This window comes from Pleurodeles waltl, chromosome 8, assembly GCF_031143425.1.
Source record: "Pleurodeles waltl isolate 20211129_DDA chromosome 8, aPleWal1.hap1.20221129, whole genome shotgun sequence".
Taxonomy (NCBI): domain Eukaryota; kingdom Metazoa; phylum Chordata; class Amphibia; order Caudata; family Salamandridae; genus Pleurodeles; species Pleurodeles waltl.
In genome coordinates this window covers 1,299,725,383-1,299,748,453 of record NC_090447.1, presented here as the reverse complement: position 1 = coordinate 1,299,748,453, position 23,071 = coordinate 1,299,725,383, and the positions used below count along the sequence as shown (strand labels likewise).

Genomic DNA, 23,071 nt, shown 5'->3' with positions numbered 1-23,071 from the left:
TTGTACAACATGACCTCACTTCCGGCCCTGCCCTAGCCGTATAGAAAACTGTTACATACGGCACTAGCAACCGCAAAAATCTGTATCCTTAGCCATTGGCGATCAGCAACCTCTCCAACCCCAGAGGAATGGATTGTGGTAATGACCCGCAAAGCCACACATGAGTCATCTATAACCTACACGATCAGGCTCATATATTCAATCAGATGTGGACCCCCTTCCTTACAGTCGGACTGTCGTGAGCTGCCCGCCACCATCCGTCCTTGCTGCAGGCCGCTCCTCGCTTCTGTTTCTGCCGGCCCCTAACCAAAATCAAAATCAAACTTGGCTATCATTCTATGGAACTCAATGACACTCACAATACATCCTCACCCAGTTTTTACCTTCACCCACCCCCCCACCCCCCCTTCTTAGTATAGGGATCCCTGCTGCCCTTCTGACATCAAGCTCCCTCCCTTTCTTTCCCTCTCCTTCCTCCTCCTCTACCTCTTCTTCTCTCTCTTCCTTTTTTCTCTCTTTTTTTCCCCATCATCTTTCTCTCTATATGTCGGGCTGCTTTACGGTGTGCCCTATGCAGGCCTTAGTGGGCCTTCCAAATATCCTCTGTTTAAGAAATTTGACCCTGGCCCTTTACTCCCTCTTCTGTCGGGCCTCCTCATAGCTGCATCTCAATGAGTCACAGCTGTCGCACAAGGCACTAATCATTACCTATGAATAGCTCACGGCAAGGTGCTTACGGCCCCAGATATTCTGATCTCTAACATGAGGGAAAGCGACCTGTAAAGGCGCTCTGGCATAGATAGACGGTACGGAATAACTTTGACCTGTGCCTCATTTCAGTGAAACATGTCATTACAGACGATGCGCCACTAGGCCGCTTATGTTTCAATCTCGCCCTCCTTCTCCCCCTACCCTTTTTCCACCTCAAGTCCCTTTCTTCTCCTTCTTCTTTACCTCCTTACTCTTTATTATTATTGTCCTTCTACAATGCTTAGACGTATGGTTGGCTGTATTTCGCTTGATTTGCTTTCTATGTGATACATTTTATGTCATTTCTTGCAAGTATAGGGACTGAGGTCCCCTTTTGTCCTGTATCACCTTGCAATGTTAATAAAGAATTTCAACACTAAAAATACATCAGGGACCTGTACTGGGTGGGGCTCTGTATATCTATGTATAATATTGTGTGAACTCCCAGAGTTTCAGCTCCTTGTCACTAAGTGTTTCCCCGGATTGGGAACGGATCTCTGTAATTGGGTGTGGTAAAGTCCTGCCCCACTAGCCAGGACAGCAGGTATCCTGCTCTGTCCCCTTCCTGGTGTGTGCGGGTTGCATGTGCTGTGAAACTGAAACGCCAAAGACATTCCATTTGTTGCGCTAATGTCTCTCGGGCCTGGATGTGTTTTTGCATGGCGGTGTCCTCCTGGTTAGTAGGAAATCGGTCTAGCGCCACCAGTCTCTCGTCAACCTTACCTATCTCACGCTCCAGCAGAGTGTGGGTGTTCGTGATCTCTTTGACACATACACCATGTGTGACAACTTTAAAAGTGTCCCATTCTATGGCGTGGCTCCCGGTCGTGTTTTGGTTATCTGTGAAGTAATGCTGTGTTTGTGTATTTAAGGTGTTCCGGAATGCCAGGTCCTCTAACATGTTGCATTGGAGACGCTAGGGGTCGCGGAGGTAGCCAGTTCAGATCTACCACATGCGCTGAGTGACCAGACACGACTCTGCCCAGGTAATCGGAGTGCTTTACTAGGGGGAGCAAGGAGTTAGCACCCAGAAAGCGATCTAGCTGGACATACAGTTGGCGTGGTGCTGAATGAAAGGAGTATAATTTGTTGGTGGGAAGTAAGGTGTGCTATATGTTCTTAAGAACCCACTGTTCGGCTCATGCACGGAGGAGTGTTGCTTGACGGCATGGAAATCTATGGGGAAGGGGGGGGGGTGCGATCTGTCTAAGGAGATGTTCAGGACAGTGTTCTAGTCATCCCCTAGGAGCCAGGGAAGCTGCGTTTTAAGAGCTAAGAGATCGGATAAGCACCCCCATTGGAGGTGCTGATCTACATTGGGGGCATAGATACTGTCAATGAGTACAGCTTTAAAATTTAGTCTACCCTCCAATAATTCATAGTGTCTTCCCCCATCAATAATTATCCTTTTTCCTGAAAAGTGAGGCCAGGTCGTATCTAGATCAGCGTCCCACGAGCGTAAGTGGTAGCATCTATGGTTCAGCACCATCGGCGACCGAGTCGTTGTAGCTCCTCAGCAGTGCTGTGTCTCTTGTAGGAGTATGATGTTGGCATTTTAACAACACAAGTAAAAGTAAATTGTGTATCGCTTCCTTGCGGTGTGTACATACCCGGTCTATTAAGGGTGAGGAACAGGATCTTTGTTAGTGTGGTCATACTTGGGGTGCATTCTGAGTGTTTGGGGGGGATGTGGGGGGGGGATTCTGTGAGTTCCTGAGCCAGTGTCCGGTTCTGCCAGCAAGGCCATGTGGTGCCAGCGTGTCAAGTACTCACTGTGTAGCTGTTGTAAGGAGGAGCAGCTATGCATTGTGTTGGTGGGGTTGGACTGAGAACACAACAGGGGGAGCACTGCGCAACAGGCAACGTGCCAAACTGAGAATGTCTGATGCCAACTGATGCAGTAGAGGGTCAGGGCAGTTGGAGCTGTGAAGAGGGGCTACCTTTGAGCTGCATGTACATACATTTGTGTCTGTGTAATGGACAAAGGTTAGTGTACCAAAAGGAGAGTGTCCGCCTCCGGGCCCCTAGTGGACGGGTTAGGTGCGATCACGTGGGGGAAATAATGCAGGCAGTATTCAGGGTTCTTAGAGAGTCGGCTGCTGTTTGTGGCATAACAACAGGGAGCCTGAGTGAGTCCTGGTAGGTAGTGGTCGAGTTAGTTGAATCTTCATCTGTAGAAGGAGTAGAGGTGCCAAGGGTGGCTGCAGCGGTCAGTGCAGCTTTACCTTCCCTGATAAGCTGCTCCAAGTCTACAGATGTGCATGTGGGTTCCCATGAGGTCAGTCGTTTGTACGGCTGGATTGCCCAGTTCTGCTTCCTGCGTGAGGATCCGAACAGCTCATCTTCTCAGCTATCAAGCCATTGAGTATCCTCCACAATGCCGGTAAAGAAGAGTGTTTTATTGTTTGTGACAACCCTGAGGCGGGCTGGGAAGAGCAGCGAGTACTGAAGTCCTAGCTGCTGAAGGCCGCACTTGACCGCCTGGTAGGAGCTGCATCGATGCTGTACTTGTTTTGTCTAATCTGGGAACAGCATCACGGATGTGTCCTCAAATCACAATGGCACTGGCCGCTCGCAGACTGGCATCTGTGGTGGAAGTGCAATAGCTTTGCGAACATCGGGCGGGGCACCGAGCCGGGTGGTGGACGCAGGACCGAGACCCTATGGGCCCTCTCCAGGGTGTAGAAGGACGTGAGATTTTCACTGAGGTGAAGGATCTGAGCCAAGTCTCAAGAAAGGCAAGGGGGATCTTGTCCCTCCACCCCCTCAGGTAGCCTGATGATTCGGACATCCTGCTGGAGCGTCACTCAGCATCCTCGGCCAACTAGTTGCTGAACGCGACTGTGGAGGCTCCGCAGCTCCTCATGATGGTCCACTACCCATGGCTGCAGTTCGGCAAGGGTTTTTCCATTCTATGAGACATTTTCCACCAGCTAGCGGTGGTCGTTGCGCAGGAGGCACTGTGGTCAAGGTTCCCAGCTGCGACTCCATGGACTGTCTAACCTGCACTATAGCTGCTAACACCTGGTCCAACTTGGTGGACATTGAAGGAGTGTCAGTATCGTGCTGGTCCGATACATCACTGGCAGTGGTCATTGCTGGGATCTCGGTCACAACCTGTGGGGTCCATGCAGGAGGTCCCTACCTTCCCATCTTCCTATAGAGAGCAGCAGGGGCTCCAACTAATTCCACCCAGTATTGGCTCCCCAGGGAGTAGTCACAGTAACAACAGTCCCCTGTATCCATGGCTGTACCCGTTTGATGCCAGTCACAGCGCAGGGGTGTGTTCAGTGACACGGACAGGGAATGGGGCTCAGGCCAGCTGCTCAAGTAGACGACTTGGATGGTGTTCAGTCCCCTGGGCCAGAGCTGCTCATGCCACTCAATGTCTGCCACCTCAAAAGCTAGAGGCAGTATCCAGGTACCGGCCCCGCAGGGCATCTCCCTCAAAAGCAAGGGGACTCCTCTGATGACGCTGCAAGGACCCCACCCCACGCAGTACTTACAGGGCCAGTAGGCTGCTGTGTGTCCCCTCCATGTGGTTAGGGGGCCCCAGTGGGTCCTAGCAAAACACCGCAGGTCACCACTCCCCGTGTAGCGGGCCTGGAGCCACCGCCCCAACTCCTCCTTCATGGCTCCCTCACTCCTTCACTCAGTCCAGCATGCAGGGCCAGGCCAGCCTGCCCAGGCACGGGTTAACTGGTGAGGCCGGGCCTGAGGTCTCAGAGCAAGTCCGAGCAGTCCCAGAGCAGGTGAACGGCATCACGGCCCATCGCCAGGGCCCGGCATGGTGCAAGTGGTCATTCCTCGCCCCCCCCCCGGCTCCACAAGTGCGCTCTGCTGGGTACTCTGGATTCGTGCTGCAGCTTTTCAGCGGTGCATATCCACGGACAGAGCCAAGCACCGTATTCTGGTCTCCCTGGCCCAGCAGGCTGCTTTCGGGCACCCCTCCCCAGTCACGACAGCCGCACCACTGCATAGCCCTCAACTGACACAGCCAGTGTCGCAGTCGCCCCTCTCAGTCCTCAGGGTGCACGAGGTAGCGGTTGCCGCTAGATGTCATCACCAGTATGGGGGCGATTACAGGATCATAATGCGGCCCGCAGCGGAGCGACATTAACTTGCGTCCGCCATGTTGGCTGGTTAGCCACGCCCCCTTCCGATTAGCTCTCACTCTTTAATGTTCAACTTTTTCCTTCCCTTGTCACTGATACCAATTACACACAACACCCTATTCAACTTACTGCACCCCCATGCCATCACCCCATCCACTCCCTCCTTTTAACACCAATTAAAAATCTCTAGACTTCCAGCGCCCCATCTCACCAACGTCCCTCTCCTCTTCCTTCACCCTGTAATGCTATCTGTATTTAACCACTGACTCCATCTTGATCACGGACTCCCATTTTGTGTTTAGCTTAGCCTCAAATGCTGTCACATCAGAGGCACAGGTATTTTTCCACACAGCTTGTTTTCTATACTGAACGTGTTTTTGCTTCTTCTCACCAGCAGTGGGTTGCACCGTGCAGGAACACAAAAATGGGGGATGTGGACGGTAGAGTAAGAGTCTCAGCCTGAGAATAGTTTCAATGTTTTTACTACGGAAAATACTGCTCCTCTGACTCTGGAATGCGCATCGGGGCAGGGTCCATTCCTTTGTGTGTTTTCGGCAAGACCAAGTACAGCCAGTGCTAGAATTTCATAACTTACATGAAGGAGGGGGAGTTTGCCAGAACCTTCCTCTTGAGTTTGTTTAAGGTGTATAAGATGGGGAAGCTTGGCAGTGAGGAAGAAGGAACTCATTTTGGGGGTGGATGCACTGCCCAGAATAAAGTTCCATTGGGGAAGGTATCTCCTGTCTCAGATGTCCAGGGTTCCACAGCTTGAAGTTGGCGCCAGGATGATGATGTTGGATTCAATCCTCATAGTGATGCATTTTTATTCTTAATTATCTAGCTTCGCTGATCACATACAAATATATATTCACTGCATACATATTCATAGTTGATGCATTGTACTTTCTATGCCTGGCATTACTTAACTGCTGTATTTTACCATTTACATGTGTTTTACTGCATTCAAGTTAAATGCTTCTGTTCATATTTCCGTGTGCTGTGTTTTGATATCTGCAAAGTGCCTTAATAAATGCATTACTCAAACTAGAAGTGCTGCATTCCTTGGCATCATTTTCCTCTTAGTTTGAAGCAAAGCAGAACACACCCTAATCACGTCTCTACTTCCCGCTTCCCAAATCAGAACTTTCTCCAACAGCCACTTCTCTCAACCTTCCTACTCCTCTCTCTAACTTCCCTGTCTCGTCCTTCAATAGTCCTTTATGACTTTGAAAAATCTCACCAGAGCCCAATACCAACACATGAACCTATATCACATTCACAGCCTGATGGCTGACAACAGACAAGATAAGCTAGTTTGATGATACGTTCTTGGACTCAATTACCAAAATGCTCCTTAGCCACTATGGGTTCTCTTTGCCAATCTCAGAACTGTTTATCTTCAATCAAAAATCCTTGTTCAACCTGGAGCTCTGCACCCTTTCTAAACTGCAGCATACCTACAAATGCCAAACATAAATCTGATGTCTTTTTTCACAGACTATTCAACAATGTCATACTCATTTCCTTTGACTAATCACTACGGGGTTCCGTTGCTCATCGCTACTTTGTCTCAGTGCTCAAAGGGAAAGGCTTCTTATTTGACATATGTTCTGCATGGATGATAACTTTTCCAGTCCTGGCAGAGACCCCCCCCCCTGACTTATCACAGCAGTGCTGGATAAGCTCTGTCACCCAATGAATGCTATGTCATTAATCGACGATTGAGGCCTGCGATATGTTTGCACCACTCAAGAAGCTCTCCTCTTTTGAGAAATTGAGCAAAGTCAAACAGTTGCCACACTTGTAGCTAACTGAACCCTTGAGTGCAAATGTAGAAAATGGATAAAACTACACTACTCAATTCACCCTAAAATAAAATTAAAAAAAACAAAACTGAAATTTAATGAGACCTACATCACGCTTGATGCCCCTATGAGAAAACTTTCATCATCATCATCATCATCATCATCTCAGAATTCAAACTTACCCTGACATGAAAAACCTGACTTCATTCAACAGCTGTAAAACTCACTAGCGACAAAACCCTGGACCTAGATTCTTACATAGCTTCCAAGATGTTTTCTTCTCTGACCGGTCCTCCTCTTTATGCTTCTCTATGTCGATTTGCTTGTTCGTGTCACCATCAGTGACTTCTCATCCTTCTAGATTACAAAATGTTGTTGCCTCATTGCCTGCTGACTCCTGCCCACCTGAGCTCTTCATCAAATTCTACCCTCAAACCTCTACCTGCTGCTTAGCTGGTCAGAACCTGGAATAAGGTACCTTTACTTTACCTAAGGAACCAGGACTTCACCACAACCCAGAAAAATTACAAAATCATTCCCAAACGTTAGGTCACAGCCACGCTAATCAAAAGTGAGGCTTACCTACCACAGAAGGTATTATTGGAAGCAATAATCTTGTCAAATACACTCTGTTCTGTACAGGCTAACTGATAGACTCCTTTCTCATCACCAACAAAGAGGACCTCAAAACCAAGTAAGATGAAAACGGTGCAGACACACTTAGTCTGCTACTCCTGTAAGTGCCCTGTGATATTGTAAAATCAACCCACTCTCCTTCTCTTGCTGTCCCATGGTGGATGTATAATGCAGAGAGGAGCATGCAAAGCCTCACCTCCTTAGTCCTTCAGAGTGAATCGAAGTCACCTTGCTTTCACCTCTACTCACCATATTGTTTTTATGGTCCCTAGCAGTTCTATACTTACCCCACACCTGTTAAAACTATACCTTAGCCCTCATTTTACCTAATCCAGTGTTACAACCTTATCTACTGCAATGGATAACATCCTGGTGCTTCTAAACTACAGCAGTCATATGACATTCTAGCGGCTGATGACTATATACCGGCAAACTGAATGTGGGTCATCAAAATCTTAGCAATTTATCAATTCTCATCAGCCAAAACTTTACTCCATCTTCTCAAAACTGCAAGGCAGACCTCCTGTTTCTAGGAATTCCCACAATAAATGGAAGTCAGAATGGCCATTCTATGCTCTCCTCTAACTCTAGGCTGCCAGACTGTAGCTAAATACATTCTATTCAAATTTCAAAGGATTCAGAGCACAGCTACAAGACTCACATTACATATCAACCATTGGACAGCATTTCTGGCCTGAGAAGCACTCCGTGGGCTGCCAGTCCATTATCTGATTTAAGGCACTTTGCATTACACAGTGACCTCTCCTGTAATATAACTGATGTTAGTCTGCTACAGATGTGCATGAAGATTACATTAAAAGACAATGTGCCTGGATTGAAATTCCTCAGTTCTACAAAATCACATTCGGGAGGTACCCCTTTCTACGTCCAGACTACAAAACATGGCACTTTCATGTGCAGATAATATGTCTGTAATAAAATAAAATAGTGGCAGAGTTTGGGGGTCCAAGTTATTAGGCCCCGTTGCCAAGGCAAGAGCATGAATGACACTGTCTTACTTTTGCCCTTTACCATATAGTTGTTGATGATTTTGTATGTCCAAGTAGGAACTGAAGTATTTACATATTCATTTCACTGGTGTACAAACTTCTTTATGAAGGGAAGTTGGAGAGCTCATTAGAACTTTCTACCAACATAAAAAGCTGTGGGCTTTGCAAACGTTTTGGGCATTTTAGCCATTATTGCAACTTATGTTAATGAAACCGGCAACCTGAGTTTCCATTATTGGGGAGTCCAACACATTTACATTAAGGCTGCAGGCATAACAGGGAGTTACTCGCAATCCCCTATCACATGCACAGTGAAGGTGGATGTAAGAATTTGGAGTATTGGTTGGGGCAAAAGTCTGTGAGAGAAGACCTTGACGTCAATCGGATGCTGATGAAGCCCTCTACGTTCTGACTTTGGAACTTTCCAGAAGAAAGATCTCCTTTAGTGGGACAAACCAGCAGGTTGAGGCCAACTGGCGACTCAATGGCTGCGAGTTTAACGGTGATCCCGGTCTCAGATGGTTCTCGATGCTGAAAATAGGTAAAACATTTTTAAGTTCCACTTCTTGCAGTTTTGCAAAGGAGGAGTACACTCTAACACCAGCCAAGGGTCCAGGACCTGGGTTCACCACTTAGGGGTTAGAGATCACTCCAGCAGAGCCCAGCAGCAGAGTCCAGGGCAGGTCCAGTTTGAACTGATCAGTTGATCAGATGCAGGAAGAAAGGCCTCTGGAAGCTTGTTACTTTACACGCCCCGGGTGTAAGTGATACCATGTATTAGGGACTTACAAGCAAATTACATGTGCCAATTAAGGGAATGCCAAGAAGACAGTGAAAATACAGTGACAATAATGGTACTGAAACTACCATCTGTAATCCACAAAAACGAGGATATATCCCAATACCACTTTAACGCAGCAGGCATGCTCAAGCTCTGCTGTCAGGCATTAGAAAAAAGGATGGGGTCTGGCAACATCTACACCATGATCATCTTTAAACTTGGCTTCATGATAATGCACTTCCACTTAATGAATCTTGTCTCACTTCCTTCATTGGCTGTAAATGCCATGTGTGCCAGCCTTCCCTTGATGGAGAGGATTTTTGAAGTCTAATATGGCCATTGTTCTTGTCAAGGGTGAACTAGGATTGCTTGAATTTCCTTTTACCGTCTCTCCCCTCCAGCAGAAGGCGCTAATACCTACCACACGTGCACATCACAAAAGCTCTGCCTGAGCACTTTCTTGGGCCAGGGCAGGGAGGCAGGACATGCCAAGCACCTCTGAGGGGTGGAAACCTCTAGAAGCTTCTCCTACTTCAAAGTGGGCAGCAGGTATAAGTATTGGACCTCAGACCCCAACTCTTCAGTACACTTGTGGACCAGAGGAAGTCTCTGCCCAGAAGGAGGACTGCTGTGCAGCTGAAAGGACTGCCACTCGGCTGGACTGCTGAGCTCTTACGTGGGTGAGAAAGATTGGACCTGCAACCTGTACCCAGGTCCACCAAAGTGACTAGAAGTGCTAGTCTCTTGTAAGCACGTGGACTCTGCAACCGTGAGTCTTATCCTGTCAAGTGGTGCCACCCCAGTCCTGAACCCACATAAGTGGGCCTTAAGGTGCTCTGATAGCCCATCTATGGACCCAGCAGAACTGACACACTTTCTCTGCTGTGCAGTGCACTCCCCAAGCAGGACTGCGCATCGCAAGCCCACAGCTTCTTTGGAACAGATACTGCAAGACATTTCAGATCCCGACTTCGCATTGCCTCGTCTGAGTGACGCATCCTGGATGCTGGATCTCACCACACTCCGCAACCAGGATTTAAGGTCCCTGTAGCTGGCCTGCGCTCCATCACGGTCAGCTAGAACTTGCAACTTTGTCCTAGTCCGGCGTGACCAGATATCCAGTTGGTGCTTTGTGGCACTTTTTTAGCTGAAACTTTTTAACTTGCATATCTCCAGTTCTGCTAACTAGAGTTTTGTAATTTTTGTCTGGTTTAATTTAATAAAATTCACTATTTTTCTAGTTTGGGGTTTTTCTTGTGTTGTGTTTCACCAGTATGATTGTTTAAGTGTTGCACAAATGCTTTACACGTTGCCACTAAGTTTAGCCTGACTTCTATGTGCCACGCTATCAGAGGATTGGGCACAGGTTTATTTGGGCTTTACTTGTGAGTTCACCCTGACAAGGCTGGTGGCCAATGCTTAAGGAGGGTATCACCTCCCCTTCCCAACCAATAACCCAACTTCATACATCCAGGAAAACAAAACCCACATAAAAATTAACCACAGCAAAATGGAGGTATTGTGACCAAATCTGCCACACAAAGATGACTACAACTTTGTTAATTTCTCGATTTCCAATGAATTTCATTAAGACTAATGGTAGCAAAGTCTCAAACTCTGCACAGCTTTGCTGAAAGCTTATTTTAGACATACATTATCACTGTCAGACCAATCAATGAAAACAGGTTTCCTGTGAGTAAACATATCCGTAGTAGCTCCTCAGGGTGCTCCATTTGCAGGTGCTTTGACAGGTTAAGATTTGACTCAAGTGGGTCTTTCTTGTGTCTGTAGATCACTGGTAGCATGGTTGCCATTTGTCTTGTCTTTTTTTTCCCCCCCCAAGTACACTGCCTAGTACCTGTCATCTCCTGCTTAGAGGTCAGAGTTACATAAATCATGGAAAGTGAATCACAAAGGATGAGGCAGTAAAGTAGAGGTACCAGACAGTGGTCGCAAACTACCTTAAAGGTGGCAACGTTTTCTCAGAAGCTGGGGCTAAAACATACATCATTTCAAAAAATTATGTGATGTCAATTTTAGAGAAGAAGACACCCTTCGTTGGCACCTAATGCAGAATACAGGTGCAAACTTGGGCAGTAAACCTACACCAATGAACTACTGTGACATGTAGTACATTGCTACTACTAGGTGTGTGGGGGGGGGACCAACAAGATTAAGACCTACCTTTTATCTAGTAATGTGTGTCTGAACCACCAGGAATTGCCCGTCAGCAACAGACCAAAGCAAGTTGGAGGACATTAACAAAAATCAGGACTGTGACTGGCTGAAATCTTAGAATAATTTACTGGATTGGCGCACAACAGCAACACAGGATGGCTGCCTGGTAGCACCCCTCCCGAGGTGCCGAGGAAACCTCCAAATGGAGAAACGGTTTCAGGAACCACATCTTCCCCCGAACATCGGAAAGGGTATCAAAAGCATCTGGGAGCTGCGGTTTGTAGATCTTGACTTGGTCTTAAAGCGGTGTTTTATGCTGAAGCCCATTGCTCTAGTCACATAACAGGTAGCAGCAGCCATTTTATGAAGCCCCTGGCCAGTTCTCCCTCCTAAATGATTGGCTGAGGTAGTTATAGGCACTTAATAATGGGCAACTGGAGTTGACTAAAAACAAAAACAATACCATGATAACTACTGAAAAATACATTAAAACCATTGTCACATTATTTGAAGGGCATGGAATATAGCACTTAGGCACATATCCACGCAGGAAATTAGATATTGCTGCTTTTGTGCCTCATACTTACATGCAACTGGCTTCTCCTCTGTCTGCCTCATATAAGTGAGCCACCTCACTTTTACACCTCAACCGCCTTGAGAGCCTTCTGCATACTGTTTCTAACATGGGAAAATTATTTTAAACTCTTTGGTTTCTTTTTGTCTGATTTGCGTTCAAATGTACCCCAATTTAACCTCTGCTTTTGAGCATCCTCCTGATATAGAACTATACCACGTCATCTGGTTGATTTAAAACTTGACAGTCTAGTCAAATAACCTTGTAGAACCCTGTCTTGTTGACAAGTTAATCTTTTCATCTACTACAGTGGAAGTTGTGCACTCATCCAAAGCATTTGTCTCCTCTACTCCTAACGCCAATAGTCCCAAAGAACCTGATGGAAATGCAAATAAGAGGGTTACATCCTACATTCCCTTCTAAATCACCACTACCCCTAATGTTGGAAGGCATTATGGATTTATTTATGAATTAGAAACCTTCTGTGGTGGAGACAATACTGCTCTTCAGGCAACTAAGAAGAAATGGTATCATCTTGATTACAGGCTTATTGAAGTTGAAAGACGTGTCAGCGATGCTCAGGATGTCACAGCCAAAGTGGAATAATTGGTAAAGGAAGTCACAACTTAAAAAAAAGATAGATGTAGAAAACTGCAACAGACTCAACAACCTGTGCATCTATGGCATATCGGAAAGTTCTGAGGGACCAGACATGATTACATTTCTAAGGCTTCACATTCCAAAGATTTTAGGCTTATAATCATCCGTCGAACTTAACATCCAAAGGGCACATCAAATTGGTTCCTCACAAGCTTTTAAGTCCAACCCAACAGACCAAGAGGGATTATTGCCCTTTTTCTACAATACTCTGACCTAATGGAAATGCTAACAGCGGCTAAACAATGTAAGCAAATGCTATGGTCTGAACACAAGATCATCAGCCAAGAAGTATCCAGAGCAATAGCCTTTCAAAGGAAATAATTTTTAGACATACAACCAGATCTGAGATCCATGAATGCTCAATATTCAGCACCTTGAGACCCTAACGGTTGAATAGCCGTGCTCTACAAAAACATTGATTGATTATATGTGACTCGGAAGAAATAAGGCAATATTCAATGACAAAACAACCACTTTTAATAACCCAGCAGATCTAAGACAGTTTATACACATTCACAAGGGAGAAGCTATGGAATTCAGTAAAACTTGACATGGTGTCTATGGAATTCGTAATCTCTAGTTTATTTTTTGCAGTACCGTGCTACCCCCAAACTAATGGATCACAATTTTGTGTCATCCAATGTTTCCTTGTTCTAGTGTTCACGTCCTATCATCGGTACCACGTCATTTGTTGTTTCTGGATTCACTATTCATTTTCTATCAATCTGTCTCCCTCAGGTGTTTTATTACATTCTATTCCTCTGAGGTTTATTTCTGGTTTGGCCTCTGTTCTCTTGTTCTCCTCCTTTCCATCAATAATACCTTCTTATCCTTCCCCGGACACCCATGACTAAAATCATCTGTTTTTTTGTCATCTTTTTATTACTTTTAACACTGGGAGAGCTCTTATATCCACACTCTCCTCCTTCTCCTATAACTGCTTAACTTTCTTCTCTCCATCTCACAGTTTGTTCTACATCTTAATGCAGCTGTTATTTCAACATTTAGCCATGTATTGTAACATTTCCACCAATTCTCACTTCACCAACCCTCCTACGGTTTATGTTGTCTACACTATAGGTCCACTTAAGTCTTGTTGTCTAATTGTCTTCGTAGGCATTTTAAATGAATAATTTACATATTGCTTCTCGAATGTTAAAGGCCTACGCAATCCACTTAAAAAACAGAGGGTGCTAACTCACTTCTCAAAACCGCATTGCCAAATCGCTCTCTTACAGGAAACGCACATTAAAGAACAGAACATTGCTTGTTTACGTAGAGAATGAGTTGGGAATTTTTTTGTTCCCCTGCTGGTAATAACAAAAATGGTATAATACCATTCAATCATCTTTTAATTAACTCAGACGATGCAGAAAGATGGATTTTACTGACTATTAAGATTAATGACGCCCAGTTGTCTATCTGTAATGTATATAGCCCTACACAAGTCAATCCACCATTCTGGGATCATTCTTTGTCCCTATTATCATTGTGTACATCAGATGACCTTATAGTGGGAGGAGATTGTAATCAGTTAATGGACCCTTTCTAAGACCGCTGTTCTCAGACCAGATACATCCCCACCAAAATGCAAAAAAACATTCCAGAAGTCAATAGCATCCAGGGGGGTAGTCGACCATTGGAGAACTCCCCATCCTGATGTGTGAGAATGTACTTAACCCGCCCCTCCCTCCGTTCCTCAGTCACATTCCTGAACAGACTATTTATTTCTTACACTGAAAGTTCTCCAGTTTATGTTGAATGTGCAGATAGGATCTATCTTTTTTTCTGACCATGCTCCAGAATGAGCACTTCTATCGATGTACCTCATCCCAACAGGTGGAGATTCAATAATGCCCTATTACAAGACAAACATTTTATTAAGTGATTTGCACTTTTCTTTAATTCTTTACAGTTAATCTTTCTTCAGACACCTGGATGAACTTTATTTGGGACACTTTTAAAGCAACATTCAGAGGTTTCATTATAGATCATGTTGCAATCAAAAAGAAAAAAGCCCTTAAAGAGTCCTCACAATTGATAGAACACATTAAATCCCTTGGACACAAATATTGTTCCTCCAATAAAACAAACATCCTGTCCAGATTGAGGCAAGCTAAAATACAATATAATAAGCAATCTTGGGATAGTTCCTGGAGCATTTTACTTAAAATTCACGCAAAACTGTTTGTTGCCCGCAACAAAGCTCGTAGATTACTGGCCAAGTATCTGAAAATCATAAAGCAAAAATCCAAGATCACAAATAACCAAAATATCAGAATGTTTCACAGAGTACTATACTAACATTCTTACATGCTTTTTTCCAACCAATCCAAAAACCAGTTGTTCATATGGTAGAGCCTTCCTCTTTTGATCTCAATCTCAGGTATTTCAGGATCTAAACAGCTATAACCAGACTTCCAAAGGATAAAGCTCCCAGCCCCAATCCTTTCGCAGTTCAGTTCTACTTTTAATTTGCACACCTTTTCATTCCAAAATTATTATTTTTAATTAACTATTTGCTAACTGATGAAAAAACACAAGGTACTTTCTCTTGGGCTATGTTAATCCTGCTCCATAAAAAGGGCAAAGGTCTACCTATCTGTGGAAATTATCCTATTTCTCTCATTAACACTGATTGTATGATCTTTGCTAAAGTACTTGCTCTATGCCTACAGCCAGTCATTCCTGTCCTAATCAGTAAACAACAATCAGGATTTGTGAGAGGACAGTACATCTGACAACTCTAGAACCCTTGTCAATATTATTCACATGGCCTCCAAATCCTTTGCTTCTTTAGCTGCCATAACATTAGATGCTGAAAAAAAACCTTTGGCCGTGTTAACTGAGATTTCTTGTTCGGAACTTTGAAATGGCACAGCTTTAGTCCCCACATCCTCTGCACCCTCTCCTTCTATTTTTGTCAATGGCAAGCAGTCACAGTATTTTCCTCTGCGTAGAGGTACCAGACAGGGTTGCCCATTATCTCCCCTTTTTATTTATTTTATCCTTAGAACGCTTTTTGGAAAAACTCCATAGATCTCCAGCTTTTACCGGTTTCAAACACAAAGATATTGAGGTTGAATTTACGGCATACCCTGATGATCTTTTGCTATTCATATCAGATCTGCAGACCATGACCTCCAAATCTTTTTGTTTATTAAATGAATATTCAGCAGTATCAGGATATAAACTTAATATAGAGTAATCAGAGGTTAAGCCATTAAGTAAAATATTGTCTTCCTGACATGTTTAAAGACATAGGCTTAATTTGGAATTCCAAAAGTATGAAATGTTCAAGTATATTATATTCTAATTCCATTAAAGAAACTATTAAAACTAATTTCACTGAGGTCAGATTTAAAATTGCATATATGTCTGACAGCTGATGCCCCCTGTTATTTATGGTGGTGGGGAAGACTAGCTACAATTAAAATGATGATGCTACAAATAATTAATGTATATACATCCATGCTACCAGTCACACTCCTATTCTTTAAATCTATCAATAGTTTATTAATACGCTTTTTATGGAATAAGCGAAAGCCACATATTTAGTTAGTCAAACTCCAACAATCTAAAGAAAATGGAGGGATTAGTTTTCCAAATTTTAGGCAATATAACTCTGCTTTTACTCTCAAACATTTCTGGACCTCCCTCTCTGCGCACCTCCCATGACAACAACCGTCTGGAGTCAACTGGAATGTGCGCAAATCACACCTTTTCAATTTGCGATGCAGTTTACATTTCTCAACAACCTAAGTTCTTCTTTTCACCAATACTTAATCTATTTCGATCGACACACACCCTTACTCACTAGCTCTAATTCCCCCTCAAATCTCTCTAGGATACAATAAACATAAAAATTGAATAATCTAGTTATCTCATGGAAAGAATGAATACATTCATAGGTCATATATACTCCAATGTGACCCTTTTTGCATTTATCAACATTCAACAAAAATATGGCACATCTTTTTTTGTTGCTCAATATCAACACCTAAAAACTATTCTCTTTCAACTTTTTTCACAATCCTTACATACCAACACACAAACTTTCTTCCCTTCTTTTCCTTCACAAGTTAAGGCATCCTTCATATACAAAACTCTAAACATTTCCTCGACACAAAGACAAAAGTCTAATGTTGAACTACAACGGAAAACTGACCTTCACCAATCTGCCTCGCTCCACACCTGGAAATCCATATGGGCTAAGATTCATACTACATCTTGTTCTGCCAGTGCAACCCAAACATTATTTTATGTTTACAATAGATAGTATTTTACCCTTAAACCTCTTCACCGATTCAAACTTATCAAAGATACGAAGTGCTGGTCCTGTATTCAAGATAACAGCGATCTCCTATACATGTTTTTGGTTGTTAATTGGTTAAAACACTTTGGTTACAAATTTGGGATAAACAACATTTTGTCCACCAATATATCTTTCAATAATCTACACCTTTTTTTTATTTTCAAGAGGCTCATCCCCCTTATGGCAATCTAAAGTAATGGTGGGAACATTTTTAGTTTGCCGATTGCAATTGCATTACAAATTATCACATAGAATTGGAAGGATACCACTAAAATGTATTTTATAGGTTGGTGGAACTTACTTTGTCACCATCATAGAGTGGATAGAGCAAAACCAATACAAATCACCTAATGATTAAGAGAGGCCCCTGTGGCTGTTGTTCACATACTATTTATCCAGACAAGTTGCTAACATCACAACCACCATTACGCCATGATGTTCCTACAGATTACGTGGTTGCTACAGGCATTTTTGTATGGTTGCTGATCTTTAAACGTATTAAATAGTTTATTAAATATCTTTCTTTTCCTCCCTTTTTTCTCCTTTCTTGTTCCTTATTAAAATGCTATTTATTTTTTTACAGCTCATTATTCCAGAGCTTTGGACTTTATATAATGTACTTGTAATTCACTATGTCTGCTACAAATTTCGAGTTCAATTTCATAGTCTTATTTGGTATTTGCAGTGCTTGGCTCTTTTATCACATTCTTACAGTAATGTTTTTGGATTCTCTTCAATAAAGCATTATTAAACTTAAAACTATTTTTTTTTTTTACTATTTGTAATTTTCTTAACTAAACACTGTCCCAATTTCAAACATCCACTATAAAAACAGGAAGCAACTACACAACCCAAACAGTCAAGAAAATGAAAGCACATTCATCAGATCCTGCATTAAGTTACAATTAATTACTGTACTGCATAGAAGAACTTATTACCAGTGACGTTTCTATCTCCCACAGAAGAAAAGATTGTTTACAACAGGTATAAAGATATTCTCGGCTAAAAACATACCTAAATACACCCCTCCCGTGACATGAAAGGGGTGCCTCACCCATAGATTTCAATTGGCATTCTAAACCTTCTGAGTTTACACTGCAGAGCATCTTGTACCTCCTCGCACTGAGAAACACCCTTAAGGACAGTTCGATACATGTTTACTTATTATGTATGGCCCCTACTAGCATGCAATTTTTTCACCATAGTGAACCTTAAAAAGATGCAGAAAATTCCTCCAAAATCAAAGTGTCTTTTTGAAATATCTGCTGCTTGTCGTGTAGCCTTAATTTAGTACAAAAAGTTAAATATTTTCATGACTCAGAATAATCATTTTCATAAGGTTTGAAATATACCGTAAGTATTTAATATGTGCGTTGTCTGTGGCACATAAAAATACTTCAACCAGTACATTAGCTGAGAATGTTTGCAGTGAGTCAACAAACTAATTACCACTCCGAATGCTTGACTTGAAGCAAAAATCTGTAAGGTGACCAGTTAAACTTTGCAGGTAGCGAGTTGCACCCTCCAAGCAGCAATATTAATACATTGTAACGCTTTTATGCTAATTAATTTTGTTAACAACTGGAAATATAGAGCAGACACTGGATTTTATAGCAAGGGCTGCAAATCCATGTGTGCATGGAAACAGAATTAGGTTTTCCCAGAAACTCAAACTTTAACCGCTATACTGTACTATCATAAGTGTGCTTGTTTCCTTCAATGTACACACACATGCCCGTAAAATCTTGCCTTTACCATTTATTAGTTTCAATCTACATACAATTTTATGTATAACATACTGCGTAGGATTTCATACAAAAGAAGCTGATTTTATCTGTATTTTTCCCTAGCATTTAGTCTATCTGGGTGATAACTGTAAATAAACCGACAGAAAAAATCTGTCACACTCGATTTGTAAGCCTGAAGTCTATGCCTCTCCTGATGTTTACTTGTGAAGCACTTAAAAAGTTTGAATAAGAGGGACATTTCTGCTTGTCATCTGTGGTGTATTAACATTAAAGTTTAAACCCAGGGAGGCCTCTTCACCCAGATACCTTTCCGTGATAGAGCTGTAATCCATGCTCACTTTGATCTGTGTGGCTGGCATACCGTGACTGTGCATGCCCATAAACGTACAGAATGACAAAGTAACTACCTGTCCAGACAAAGGATCATGGCACATAGCCTGCAGTAAATGTGGACAGGATGCAATTCAAGGGTGAAAGAGATTAAATAAATATTTTGGAAAGTTACAAGATTTGCATCTATTAAGATGTTACGAAATACTAGGAAGGATGCTAGTACAGTAATTAGTAGTGTACTGTACCCCGTAAAACTGCAGTTCTTAACCTGAGGTCCGGGGAACCTACTCAGGGGGTCTGTGACTGCTTAGAAAATTTGATAATATTAACAGATTAATAAAGTTTATACAAATAAAGAAACAAAGTGTAAAACTGAAAATTGTAAATCAAAAAGAAAAAAGTATGGAAAATAGCTTGCCTTAACTGAATTTAGAAAAACTCGAACCTACAATACAATTTAAATTGTGATTTTTTTATATTGGTTTGTAAATTAAATAGAATATTTAATCATTTGTGCATTGCTTTGTGGTTAAAATCATTATTCAGTGGATGTCCCAGGATTCCAGTAATGATTACGTGGGGGTTCACAGAAGTCAAAAGGTTAAGAATCCCTGCCTTAAAAAGTTCACGTTTGAATTGGTGAGCATTTGTTTATAATAAGTAGTCAGTTGCATTCTTAGTTGCTAGGCAACAATTATAATGACCATTATAAAAAGTCATAATCACCGGAATATGAACACGTAAAAAATAATTTCCATTGTAAATGGGGAACACAGCTCAGTACTGTGCTGTACAGTATTAACATTTAATGTGTGATTGCCACTGCACATTGCGCTATGTAATGAATAAAGTTCAGCAGTATTGGAAGGACTTTGCTTGACTTTGTGCCATGTGGGCCAGTACATCACCCATCGATTAAACCACACTCAGCACTGCTGAGGTGACAGTATTAGTTGACTTCACCTTGAGGGTATGTCTCCTCCTGGCAGGTTGGAAGCACAATAGAGACTGCATATGTTCTTGGACTCAATCTCAGAGGAAAAAAACGTTTTAGTTCTTTAGAAAAACCAATGAATATACATTAAAAAAAAACTTGACCAATCTATAGTAAATTGTTTCATAGGTCTCCATATTTGCAGTGACAATGCACGAGCAGCATATGAGTTATTTGCACTGCCGCTAGCACAGAATAAAATTATAATGCTCAAGTATCAAAAATGCCAACAACCTGGACTATGACACATCTTTTTGCCTTTCAAATCACAGGAATCACTAGGTGTGAGTCCAATGCCATAAGCAGAGTTTCATAAAAGAGTGAGATCACGTAATACTTTGAAAGGTGCAGTGTCAACAGAACACAAAGGAGAAACAACACCACATGTAGAGGCATGCTTGTCCTGTTGGGTTTAAAGATGGCTGGCATCAGATTACTAACTGACAGAATGAAACCGTGCATCACAACAGCAGCATTCAAGAGAAGGGGGCATCTATGGCCCAAATTACAAAACAGTCTGAGTGAATCGAGTCGTTACATAATTCTGATATTTATGGGTCACAGTAAAAATAAAAAGCTAATTGTTGAAAGGGCTAAATGGGTGCAAAACAAGCATTGGTAAAACCATCAGGTTTGGATTGAATTTTCTGCCCTGATATTAACAAAGCCCACTGCAGTGCAAAATAACAAACAATTGCTTTCATCATACAGTGCATCAAAGAAATAAAGAATTTAATGGGTGACACTTCAGTGTACTTTTGAGATGTAAATTTGCCCCTTGTGCACTGCAAAGCCAGCACTCCGCATGAGGTGGAATGATACACTGAACACCAAGTAGCATGAGGTGAGGGAGAAATGGACCGCTCAAAGGAGCCAACACCAAATCTATGAATACTGCATAGGATTAGTAACAATAGCTATTTCAGACAACTGAGCTGTCAAGCCGGACCTGAAAATGGTAGTGATGTGTAACAATGACAACTACTGTAATCAATGTTAGCTTCTACAAAGTGTTATTAAACTAGACATTAGGAGATTCCTTGTCACTGTGGTGGTAAAATTCTTTATGTGACAATAGGAGGTTAGAGGTAGGAATTGCATCCTATGTAACAAATATACCAAAGAGATTATCTATTTTGTACTCTAGGAAGCCTCGCATGTGAATTGGGTAACAACCCCTTGTCGACCCACCCTAAGCCAATGCATCTGTATATCTGAGAGACAGCCTGCATAGGATATTCTGAGGGCTTCAACAATTTTGCAAAGGGGAGAACGTCATTCTGTGCTACTCCACTCCATACTTATTTATGCGTAAACAACAACATCAGAATGTGTGTTCTCTTTTAACACACAAGAGTGCAGGGATCGGACTTCTGAAATAACCTTGTTTGCACTTAAAATATACTACAAAATCAACAGATACATATTTGCAATACCTACATGGACTGACTGGGCATTGGCCCTTCATGTACCACTGATTGTGCTTTAGCGAATATTTAAGCAAACCTAGACCCTGTGGATTCGTTCACACACATCCACAATAGAGGCTTTTTACATATTCCCACATGGTACAGGATTCTAAAAATGTAATTGCAACGGAAAAATAAATGAAAAAGCACCAGAAGAAAGGTATAAAATCACTTATTGCAGGACTAGATTTGAAATCATAATACGTGCAACATACATAAAACATTAGAGGTGGACATACGTTCTGGCAGATTCAATTTGGCTGGAGCTGGCAGGCTGCTCAGGATCCAGCATGACAAGCCGAGTAGGAAAAGAACATCCATCACCTAGGCTGTGTAAGGAAACAAACAGATTGAAGACAATTCTCAAAATAGAGTAACACAATGCAAAACAATACAAAGGATCATTTTGTGAAACATATTTACTGATTTTTCACTTTTTTCGTAGCGCAACAAACCATCCAGGAAAAATATTGTGTAGTGAAAACAGTTCACTCATTAAACATGTACTTACATCATACTGCAGGCCCAAAGACAATTCTTCATCCTTGATTCAAACCTGTAGCATGCATCAAGTCACATTAATACAGTATCTCGCAGGGGTGGCTCCTCCACTATGGCGAAGCAGCAGCTACAAAACCTTTACAGTAAAACCATAATAAACATGGTTTATTATGGTTTTACTGTAAAGGTTTTGTAGCTGTTTAATAATAAACCATGTTTATTATGGTTTTACTGTAACAGCGGCGGTGTCACAGGCGTGACAGGAACGGAAGAGGAGTGCACGGCACTCCCCCTCAGTGCGCATGAATGTTTGGCTGGCCTTCATACATGCGCACTAGGCTCTCTCCAACCTGGCAACGCAGTGCCGGGTTGGAGAGAGCAGGCAGAGGCTCCCACTTTGCCTTGGAGCACCATGGCTGTGCGCTTCATCCAATCTTACTTCCGCTTTCATGCTGGTGGCAGCATGAAAGCAGCAGTAGGACTGGACGCAGGACAGGCTGGGAGCCTGTGCCTGCAAAGCAAGACCAGAGCAGAGCGAGAAAAAGGTAAGTTTTTAAAAATTATTATATATTTTTTTGCATCCCACCCATCCCCCCCCCCGACGCCATGCTACGCCTCCCCTTTTTCCCTCCTGTGAGCCGCGCCTAGTATCTCATGACTCTCACCCATGGTCAAGCTGGAGAGTACCCACTGGTCTGTGTGTAGTGCCTTTATACCAATTAATTTGATGCACTGTGGGGAAGAACAGGACCTCTAATGTACTCTTTACTATACTCTTCTTTTTAAAGCCATCTTCCACTTCTAGAAATGTCACAGATGTAAGCTGTACTACTACTAAAGTATTTTGTCAATGTTCAGCATTCACAGGTTTCTGGAGGTCTAGTACCTAAGGCAAATCAGTGAGTTCTTAAAGCACTGATACTCACTCCTCCAGATCTTCGGTAAGTTTGTCATCTTTCCTCACTGCCTTCAAACTCTCATCTGCTGTGGCCCATTATATCATGTCTCTAACCCAAGTGTGAAGTTTTAGTGCCTGTGGGCTCAGCTAATGTACGATTCATTGTTTGGCCAGTACCGAACATCAAGTTTGCAAAAATAATGGTTTTGTTAATGTGCATTAAAACAATTACCTAAAATGTGTAAGTGTAATTCTTTTACACTTCATGTTCCACAAAGGTACATGTGTGGCTGCTGAATGCACA

The 23,071-nt window shown here is 42.6% G+C and overlaps 1 protein-coding gene across 2 annotated transcripts in view; it reads right to left on the bottom strand.

Annotated features, from left to right (window-relative positions):
* The window catches only part of ZDHHC20 (zinc finger DHHC-type palmitoyltransferase 20), a 309,510-nt gene that overhangs the window by 106,185 nt on the left and 180,254 nt on the right, over nt 1-23,071 (bottom strand). For both annotated transcript variants that reach the window (XM_069202257.1, XM_069202258.1), the window contains exon 10: nt 21,608-21,697. In XM_069202257.1, the coding sequence (XP_069058358.1) occupies nt 21,608-21,697 (90 nt within the window). The remainder of the gene's footprint in view (nt 1-21,607; nt 21,698-23,071) is intronic.